Source organism: Bison bison, unplaced genomic scaffold (assembly GCF_000754665.1).
Source record: "Bison bison bison isolate TAMUID 2011002044 unplaced genomic scaffold, Bison_UMD1.0 scf7180017864213, whole genome shotgun sequence".
Classification (NCBI taxonomy): Eukaryota; Metazoa; Chordata; class Mammalia; order Artiodactyla; family Bovidae; genus Bison; species Bison bison.
Genome location: NW_011494785.1, coordinates 9,772,457 through 9,783,072, shown reverse-complemented (window position 1 = coordinate 9,783,072; position 10,616 = coordinate 9,772,457). Strand labels below are relative to the sequence as shown.

The following is a 10,616-nucleotide window of genomic DNA, read 5'->3' as shown; positions in this document are numbered from 1 at the left end:
CTGCACGAACACCACTTCTTCACCGTTTTCTCACACCGTCTGCGGTTCCCATGTTTGCTGATTCGCCTGCCAAGAGGTTGTGATGGAGGCGCTCCAGGTCTGCTCTCCATTCCACTCTGCTGCGTCTTCAGGCTTAGGCTCCCAGGGACTCCGACCCGTGCAGGGGCTCAGGAGCTGATGATGAATGAAACAGTGAGAAGGCTGGGTGTTACACTTACCCCCAAGTGCCTGGACCAGCAGGAATGCCAAGATAGCAACGGACTTTCATCTCTGGGGGCCTTGGGCGTGGCGAGTCTGGGCAGAAGACAGGATTGGAGGGCTTGTCGTAAAGCGTCTTATTTTTACGTAGCTTATGTGTTTATTTGGCTAGATGGGGCGGATGCCGTATGGGTCTGAAGCTCCCCCACCACCGTGCTGTCCTTGGGGCTGCCCCGCTGAGCCTGTGATGCGGATACTGTCTCCGGATACTGTCTCCGGTTAAGGTTCTCTTTCTTCCCTTTGCATTTCTTTCATTACATCTTTCCATCTGGGGTCCCTTACACCTTCCTCCTGAGGTCAGATGTGTTTTTGAAGAGTATGGAACTACTTTCTTTCATTTTCTGAGAGAACGAGCAGGAAAAGCCTCAAGACTCCTTACCTGTGTTTCATCTTGTTCTGTCCCCATCGGACCTCCTGGTCACTCAGGAAAACTCCAAGTGGGAGTGGCCGGGGAAGGTGGGGACCCTCCGGGCAGGTGAGCCTTGGGTTGCCTGCAACACTTGCATTCTCGGTCACTTCAAAGAACTTTTGCTTGGTGAGGAGAAACATGCGTATTTCCTCAGTCCTGAGAAAGGAAAGGCCTTTTACAAAAAGAGGAAGGCTCAGCCCCCGCCGTGACCTCCCAGGAGCTGCCTGCTGCCCGTGGCTTGTGGAATCCCAGCGGTACCTCGGCACTGTGAGCCCTTTGTCTTGGTGGGGAGTTGAGAGGGCAGGCGCTGCAGCAACCCTGGCAGCAATGAGTGTAGCTTTAAGTTTTTTGATTCATCGTTCAACTGATATGTGCGTTAATATTTTAAAATCAAGGAGAATCGATGACTGAGGAATTTTACCTCAGGAGTTGTCAAATAAATTCATTTACCTGTTTCTCATAAAATGTACTTATCAAAATAAACTTGCACTCCCTTACGGAGTGTAAGTAATGGGCCTCCTGCAGGTAAAGTAGAAAAGGCTGCAGAGTCTAGTTCATCTACCTCTGTTTTGTTTCTTTCCTTTTTTTTTTTCCTTTTTTGAGACATTGTCTTTTGGAACCAGCATCATCCATATTATTAATCGCCTGTGGGGCTTTATATTGCATCACATTACTTCCCTAGAATTAAACTGCTCCTATAAAGTTATGAAAAATGTACTTTTAAAAAAAAAACGGTTAAGTCATTTTTTAGCATAAAAACCCCAAATAAAGTGCCATGGAGCCATCAGCAGTGAATTGAATTTTGGGGTGTATAATTTGTACGAGAACTGACACGTGAGGGGCCCCCGCCGTCGTCCGTCGCCGGTGGGGGGACACGGAGGTGGCGGTCCCCAGGGACAGGCTGTGGCCGTGGACTCCTGTGTGTGCATGGGGCTTGGCGGCGCCTGTCGCGTGGCTCCCCGCGGAGCCGCTGAGCTTCACCCCGCGCAGCTGGGACGCCGCCGGGGCAGCTGCTCCTTTCAGCCCATTCAGCGACCGTTCCTGGGGGTTGTTTACCGTTGCCATGGCGACTTTCATCTCCATAGCAGCAGCGCTGCTGTTTCTCAGAGGAAAATGAATTTAGTTATAAAAGGATAATATTTTTCTGTCTATATATAAGCAGCCATCTGTCAACCGGTGGATCAGAAAGGATTCAGAAACCTCTTCAGACGGATAGCAATGAAGTGATGAGTATTTTTTTTTTTTTGGTCTCATATTAAAAGCAATAATAGATGTGGAAACAACTGTTGTATGTTCACCATCAGAACTGTGATTTTTTTCTCTTTATAGAGTTGAAGTGTGTGTGTGTGTGTGTGTGTTTAACGCCTTCACCTCCTCCACCACTGCTGTGACAGCCTCATAAAACGCGGTTTACGTTCTGCTGACGAAAGGAAAGAACCGAACGTCCCGTTAGTGTCCCCCTAGATGTAGGTGTGACTAGTGCTTTCTCTTCTGATGCCGTGAGCGTCCCCGCCTCGTTAGAGGTTCCCGAGGCTGGACTTCGTGTTGTCATCCCCGCTCTCCTGCCCCTCCGCCCCAGGGGGAAGGGCTGAGCGGGTGCGGAGATCAGCAGCTTCTCAGGAGCACGCGGCGCAACGATAGAATGAGCGCCGTGCACAGGAGCCCACGCTGCGTCCGGAAGCCTCGCCGACGTGCCCCTTAAGTCTCCTTCTAGAGCAGCGTTCTTCTTTGCGCATCCAAACGGGAAGAAAGTCACCTTTGGGAATGCTCCTCTAGTTTCTGCGTTCTTTATGTGTTTCTTTGTTTTTGACGGTGCTGGGTGTTAGGTGCAGCCCGAGGGATCCCTCGTTGCCGTGTGTGGGTCCTTCATTGTGGCGAGAGGACTTCTTTCCATTGTAATAAATGGGCGAGAGGACTTCTTTCCGTTGTAACAAGTGGGCACTCAGGCTCACTTGCCCCACGGCATGTGGAATCTTAGTTCGCCAACCAGGAAATCGAACCTTCATTCTCCTGCATTGGAAGGTGGATCCTCAACCACTGGGCCAACCGTGGAAGACCCAAGTTCCTGAATTTTTGGTTTTTTTCTCTATTGCGTTCATAAACTGTAACTTGCAGGGGGAGGAACACACGCACACACCGGCCCCGTTGTAAATAATGTTGTTTATTGGTTGATTTTTCCAGATCCTGACATTGACGCTGCCACTGCCATGATGCTTTTGAATACTCCCCCTGAGATACACGCAGGTTGTGAGTAGATGCTTCTATAGCCTACAGCACCGCAGCTTGTGAACTTAACCTTCTCCTGTACATACCAGGCCGTAGGAAGAACTAATGCCCAAGCAGACCGCCCCCCCCCCCAACCTAGAGAATCACTTTGAATTACCACAGTGCGTGATTCCATACACGTGCGTAGAGAATGCATAGGTGTGTTTCCAAGATGACAGAATGCTAAGATAATTTCAGGGCTTGAGACTCGGGGGCAGGGAAGGGGACCAGGAGTGAGTCCCAGAGAACAGACCCTTTCTCCTTCAGGAGCTGTTGCTGGGAGTCTGTCGTTTCTGCTAGAAGAGGCTGCAGGGGCCTAGTTCACAGTCGGGACTCAGCAGGACCCATTTGCATACATTCCTCTCCCCTGGGGGACCTCATGAATAACAGGCTCCCGTCCTCCTCCTATGCAGGAGGTTGGAACAGCCTCAAAAGGGCAACACCGGGGTGCCCCTGCCCCGTGTCATCCTGTGCACGAGGTCACAGAAACGGAAGGCCTGGGCTGCTTTCGCCAAGCAGGGCTCCTGTCGGCCCTCCAGCAAGGCCAAGCCCAAGACATCTCTTTGCTTCCTCCCTCGAACTGCTCTTCCATGCACCATCCGATGTCTTCTCCCCACCTCTGGAGCTAGCGTGTTTTTAGAATGGTCTCCTCCCCCAGTGATGACCGATGACCCAAACGCAGATGTGTGTCCCCTGTCCTCCTGGTGGCCACGTCCCTCTCCCGGTGGAAGCCTGTTGCTCGGACAGCCAGCTTGGCCCCTGCGGCCTGTTCGGCTCGTTGGCAGGATAATGATGTCTCCACCTTGCTGTGCGTGGACTCGTGGCGTGCCGCAGCCAACCCCCTCCCATGCCCACCTGCCTCGTTCTGAGCACCGCCCAGCCTGCTGAGCAAAGGGACCCCCATTTCAGGAGCTTGTGGAGTCTCCCACAGGAGAACATCTGTTCCCAGACCCTCCCCAGCTGTCTGATGTCGACTTCTAGCAGCAGCTTTAGGAAATTGGCTCCATCCTTCCGCCCCTGTTCCTTGGTTTAAAAAACCCAAGAGACACAGCCAGGCGTTCTCAGGACGGTCACCTCTCTGCCAAAGGCTGCGGTTACTTGAAGGCTGAGGTTACTTGATTCTGAAGGGAAAGAATCCTCATTCTCTCTTTGCTGAGCTCAGCCTGCTGGCCATTGAAATAAAGGCTGCCCACACCTCCGAGACGGAATCACCACTGCTAAGCAGACGCAGAGCCAATGCAGTCCTGTAACTAGCAGTTAACCTGTAGTGTGGGTTTTAAAGGATGTTTGAAGTTACACGGAAGTAAAAAAAAAAAAGAACTCGGTTCTCAGATGACTCTTGCAGGAAGAGAGTAGTACGGTCTGAAACACTTTTCTGAAATCAAGTTGGATAATTCATCACAGGGCAAGTGTACTGACTTGATCAGAGCTGCATAAGGTTTGGGTACCTTCCTTCGTACCAGTCACTGCCCACAGTGATCGTTGGTTTAAAGAAATTATTTTGATGAACAGGAATAAAGGAGTTAATCTAGGAAAGGCAAGGGGATTGGTCATTAACAGATCCTGGGCAGTTTTATAAAGATCCATTATCTCTAGATTCCTCATCACAGATAAAAAAGGAAAAGGGTTGATCCTGACGAGTTAAGAAGTTGTTTTTAGCGTTCTCATGGCTAAATGAACTGCTCCCCTTTCCCTTACTATAACACATATTGTAACATTTTCTCAGGTGTCCGCAGTCTTACGCGTGTTGAAATGCTGAACTTGAGTTTTCACAGCTCCATGTTCACGTGAAGCTGTGGCGTCATGTAGGGCTTGCCCACCTAGCTCTGACTACTGTGAGAAGCCCAGCCACAGCCCTGGTGAGCCTGCCAGGAGCAGGCTCTAGCGTCCTGGTAGGAAGGGACTGGGCAGCCCATGGAAGTCGTGGAAGGAGACAGCAGAGAAGTCAGTTTAGTGACTGGGCAGAGGGTAGCGCATCAGCTTTATATTCACCTTCCTGTCTGACCCCAAGCCTCATCAGATCCCCTGGAAGTCCAGCTAGGGCATAGCCAGTGGGTGAGAAGCCCCCAAGATTGGAGCAGGGCCGTCAAAAGGAGGTGAGCATCTGTTCCTGCACTTGGGGGGCCCCCAGGCACCCCCCCTCAGCCTCCTAAGAAGCGCAGTCAGTTTGTGTCCCGACACCAGGACTCTCTGCAGTTAGCTCTTCCATGCTTTGCTCTCCCTTTGCCTCCCAACCTGACATTTCTTGTTTGGGATGTGAGGCAGGACCTCACCTCCCGAAGGGAGACCATCCCGGACATACAGCACAGAAGCCACTGTGCCCGACCCTGCCGGCTTTGCCCAAAGCCTGGAAACGGTGGGAGGTGATCCCTTAGTCACTTTGCTCACCTGCTGCGAAGAGCTGACTCATTGGAAAAGACCCTGATGCTGAGAAAGACTGAGGGCGGGAGGAAAAGGGGACGACAGAGAATGAGATGATTGGACGGCATCACCAACTCAATGGACATGAGTTTGGGTAAACTCTGGGAGTTGGTGATGGACAGGGAGGGCTGGCGTGCTGCGGTTCATAGGGTCGCAGGGAGTCAGACATGACTGAGCGACTGTACTGAACTGAAATGAACTGATCCTTTAGCCAAAAGACTCAAAGGCAGCAGACACCGGGGCGCTGGTGGGGAGTGGGCAGCCTGCCTCGGGGTGTGTGTGCGCGTGTGTCCCCTAGGTTTGGGGTCTTGCCTTCCTGCTGCCTGCGCAGGCCCATGGCCTGTCTGTTACCGGAGTGTCATTCTCGCAGGCTGCTGTTGACAGCCTCCCAGGTTCAACGCCCCCGTGTGAGCGGGGCCCCACCCCGTCCGTCTGCCCCTGGCACTGTGCAGCAGGCAGAGGCCGGTCTGGGCGGTTTAAGGTCTCGCTTTTGTCCTCGCTTTTCTGAAGCCATCCCGGGCCCCAGGCCGCTGAGGTCCTGCCCTCTCATCCTTCCTACGGGCAGACTGGCCACAGGCTGGGAGCCGTCTCCAGAAGGTGGCAGAAGCCCCGTCAGGAGGAGGCCCCCTCCTGCCGTGGGGGTGTCCACTGCACCTGTGCCCCTTAGCTCCCTCCCCATGGGCCCTCAGCTCCTCCCTGCACACTGACGCTTCGCTTCCGTGGGGTGGCTGTGCGCGCCGAGCTCATCAGAACCTCAGCCTGCAGCGTTGCCTCCCCCGCAGCACCAGAGGGAATGTTCTCTCTTTCTGGCTCGGTCCGGTCTCGGTGTGGGGAGCCTTCCACGAGGCGTGCCATCACGTCTCAGGGGCTCTGCGGGACATGGCTTCCAGGAAAATCCAGGCAGGACACTGCTGCCTCATTGCCTCCTGAGCTTTGGATTGTGCTTCTGGTCAAATCTATCCACATCCCTCTCTCCTGCCAAAAAAAAAAAAATTATGGCTCTGTAGATTAATTCTAGCTTCTCGATTCTAATTAAGGCTTCCTAGGTGGCTCCAGTGATAAAGAATCGGCCTGCAAAATGTAATCAGTATTATTTTACGGTATTAATGAAATATTTTACATCCTCTTTTTCATATTGAGTCTTTGAAATCCAGTGTGCTTAGAACGCAGCTCGATCTGAATTCCACGTCTCACCTGCTCTGGCGTGGCCACACTGGTCTTGTCAGATGGCGCAGTGGTAAAGAACCCGTCTGCCAGTGCAGGCGACGGAAGAGACTCATGCTTGGTCCCTGGGTCGGGAAATAGCAGCCCACTCCAGGATTCTTGCCTGGGAAATTCCGCTGACAGAGGAGCCTGGTGGGCTACAGTCCATTGGGTTGTGAAGAGTCAGCTCTGAGCCCGCGTACACACTGCGAATCACACAGACACACACACACACACACAGACACACACACACAGACACACACACACACACACACACACGTCTACTTAACTACCTGCTCTGCAGTTCTCCTCTGACGAGCCCTGTGAGTCACCTTTGACCCCAGTAGAGGAACTGTTATTAAGTCAGAAGTCTAAGCACCATTACTCATCTTCAAATGAAGTGAAAGTTGCTCAGTCATGTCAGACTGTTTTTGACCCCATGGAGTATACAGTCCATGGAATTCTCCAGGCCAGAATACTGGAGTGAGTAGCCACTCCCTTCTCCGGGGGATCTTCCCAACCCAGGGATCAAACCCAGGTCTCCCGCATTACAGATGGATTCTTTACCAGCTGAGCCACCAGGGAAGCCCAAGAACACTGGAGTGGGTAGCCTTTCCCTTCTCTAGTGGATCTTCCCCACCCATGAATCGAACCAAGGTCTCCTTCCTCCATTGCAGGCGGATTCTTTACCCACTGAGCTACCAGGGAAGCCCACTCATCTGCAAAGGCTGACATCATGCCTGGTTGGAATGTTCCCAGAGAGAAACTCTAGATTATGAACAAAACAACAGAATGGGGTCGGGGTGGGAGTGTTCGTGGTGCGGGGGGAGGCCCTCAGCACCCCCTCCCCCCAGAGCTGGAATGCGTGTAGCGGCACCAGGAAGTGGGCTCCCTCCTCTCAGCCCTCCCAGCGTCCTTGCAAGGAAGCGGGCGGAAGGGCCAGTCCTAGGAAAGGGAAGGATTATCGAATCACCTGCTGCTCAGCTTATGGCCTCTGCTAGCTTAGCCCGGGCTGCTCTCCAACGCAGCAGTCGGAGCTCAGAGGTTAATTTTAGAAGCTGCGAAAATCAAGGAAACTGAATGTCGGGAGGGGTGCTGAGGCAGCCGGGGCGGGCGGAGCGCAGAGGAAAGTGTCTCTTGTGCCGTCCACTTGTTTTATTTCGGTTCTGGAAGTGATCACATTTGGATTACAGTGAAAGGTACTGCTTGATTTGATCTGTGTGTGTGTGAGGGCCGCTTTCTTGATGGATAAAAGTTGAGGGTCATTGTATAAGACAAAGTGCTGATGTCCTTGGCACCTTGTCCCAGGATTTGAGAGTCTCAGACATAACGCCAGCCTTCCCTCCTGGAAGAGCCAATTGAAAGAGCATCTTCTGTTGGAGGAGTTGGTCCACAATGCTGGGCTCCGGTGCACAGCACAGTGGCCCGGTTGCACATGCAAATGTATCTGTTCTTTTCAAGTTCTTCTCGCATGTAGGTTATTAGAGTATTGAGCAGACTTCCATGTGAAGAGCTAAATATTTAAATGATGTAGCAGAAAAGGATGCTGCTGGACAGGTGGGGTGTGATTTTTTTTTTTTTTTTTAGTTGATTTAGTGAGAAGCCACAAATCTGAGTTTGAGGTTGATCTTAAATATCCAGTTTCTTATGACATCTCTTCTCTAGCTGGAGCCCAGGTTTAATTTCTGCAGGTTGGGTAGGCGCCCTGGGTTTACGTGTGTTGATACGCGTTGGGAGAAACACAGAGAAAATGAAGGGAAGGAGATGTGCTGAGAAGCGAAGGGCCAGGGGCACTGACCCCATCTCCAGATCCAGACTCAAAAAGTCGACTTGGGAATGCCTTACTCAGCCATGTTAGACTGGCCGGGATTCATCTCTCAGAAGCCACATTCTAGACACCCGGGTGTGGAGACAGAAGGGAGACAAGAGACAAGGGTGGGAGCAGTTAAGAGTCACCGGCCGCCGGGGGCAGAGAGGGGCACGTCCGCCCCCAGTGAGGAGCTGCCCAAGGCAAGCACTGGGAAGCTGGGCTTGGGGGGGGCAGCATCCTGCAGCAGCTCCTGTGAGAGTGTGCACCAGGGTCCAAGGGAGAACCTCAGGTGCACGCCAGCGGGGTCGCCAGTTTCCAGAAACAGCTCAGGGAAGGCCTTTTCATGCTGCAGGGAAACCGTCCCTGAGCGTCTCTGTGAAGTCAATACAGTGCATTAACCAGGAAGATGTCTTTGTGGGCGAGTGCAGTTCGTGAAGTGAGAGTCACTCAGTTGTGTCCGACTCTTTGCAACCCCATGGACTATACAGTCCATGGAATTCTCCAGGCCAGAATACTGGAGTGGGTAGCCTATCCCTTCTCCAAGAGATCTCCCCAACCCGGGAATCGAACCAGGGTCTCCTGCATTGCAGGCGAATTCTTTACCAGCTGAGCCACAAGAAAAGCCCAAGAATACTGGAGTGGGTAGCCTTTCCCTTCTCCTAACCCTAACCCTTCTCCAGCAGATCTTCCCGACCCAAGAATTGAACTGGAGTGTCCCGCGTTGCAAGTGGATTCTTTACCGGCTGAGCCACCAGGGAAGCAGAGTTAGGGAGGGCTACAAAAAGCTTAATAGACTGAAAGAATTTCTGCATGTCCTGACCGCGTTAAATCCTGCGCCTTAGAGATGATGAGTGAGAGGGCGCTGGTGAGGGGAGGCGCGATGGCGGAGGATGAACACGGTGACCTTGGTGACGGTGAGCCACAGAGCCGGCCAGCCGCTGGGCTAGCTGTGTGCTTTGTCTTGTTTTGTCTTCAAAACGATGCTCTGAGGTACTTTCATGCCTCCTTTGTAGGTGAGAAAACAGAGGTGCAGAAGGGTAAGGCGCTCGCCCAAAGCCACAGGGCTTGTGGTGGGGCAAGACTTTGGACAGAGGCCGTGTGTGACCACACAAGAGGCTTCTTCCCTGGAGCTTAATGAGACAGGGAGTGGAGCGAGCCGTGTCCAGTAGCTGCTTGGAGAGCGCTGACCTCCTCTCTGTCTCCTTCACACCGGGTGAGCCGCTGGTGATCGGAGGCTCCAGCCACTCGGGCAGAGGGCTCTGGGTACAGGCGGGGCTGCGTCTCCTCTGATGGCCAGATGACTGCAGGGCTGTGCCCGGCCAGGGGATGTGTGCCCGGGGCTCAGTCCTCCTGCTTCGTCTCCTGGGCTCCCTAGTCTTTGTCGCAGGACTTCAGGTGCTCTGGGTGTTTCGCCACAGGAGTGACTCTGAAGTGATTTGCACACGGGGAACAGAAGTGCCGTGAGCGCACGATGGCCAGGGGCTTCCGACCCCATCCAGCTTTGTCTCATCTGTCCTCTCGGGCCGCTCCAGGGCGCCTCTGGGGGTGCTGAGCGCATGGGTGATACTGAGATTGACGACCCACATCTGTTTTCAGAACAGCCGTGCCTTTATTCAGGTAAACCTCTAAATACTCTGAGAGGTCAATACTGTGAGTCCTCTTCTTACTTAAGGAGCTCGTCAGGAGACACAGGCAGTGAAGGACACCGACGGGACACAGAAGCGGCTCGTGTGGCACCAGAGTCTGGCTCTCAGCCGCCAGGCTAGAGACCACCTCCCTGCTCACAGCCCTTCCGTGGTTTTCCCAGTAGCCATAGTGAAAGTGAAAGGCTTAGTTGCTCAGTCGTGTCTGACTCTTTGCAGCCCCATCCATGGACTGTAGCCCACTGGGCTCCTCTGTCCATGGGATTCTCCAGGCAAGAATACCAGAGAGGGTTGCCATTCTCTTCTCCAGGGAATCTTCCCAACCCGGGGATCAAACCCAGGTCTCCTGCATTGCAGGCAAATTCTCTACTATCTGAGCCACCAGGGATGAGGTGTAGATAGATGCATCTCATTCCTGCTAGGATGATATGCTTTGTCAAAATTAGTTTTTAGTTCTTACGCACATTATGCTTTTCATCACTTCCAGGCCTGGTGTGTGCTTTTGAATACTAACGTCAGCGGCACTTCCTACAGGAAGGCCTCCCAGATGGCCTTTGTTTGGGGTTAGCCGTCTCCGTCCTTCGCGCCTGTGGGCCCGCTGGCCCAG

The 10,616-nt window shown here is 53.0% G+C and overlaps 1 protein-coding gene across 15 annotated transcripts in view; it reads left to right on the top strand.

Moving 5' to 3' along the window:
* Window positions 1-10,616, top strand: part of FOXN3 (forkhead box N3) — a 426,281-nt gene that overhangs the window by 410,849 nt on the left and 4,816 nt on the right. For 14 of the 15 annotated variants that reach the window (XM_010845171.1, XM_010845164.1, XM_010845169.1 and 11 more), the window contains one exon: window positions 2,845-2,914. The exons of the other annotated variant lie outside the window; for it this stretch is intronic. In XM_010845171.1, coding sequence (XP_010843473.1) covers window positions 2,845-2,914 — 70 coding nt within the window. The remainder of the gene's footprint in view (window positions 1-2,844; window positions 2,915-10,616) is intronic. 15 annotated transcript variants of the gene reach the window in all.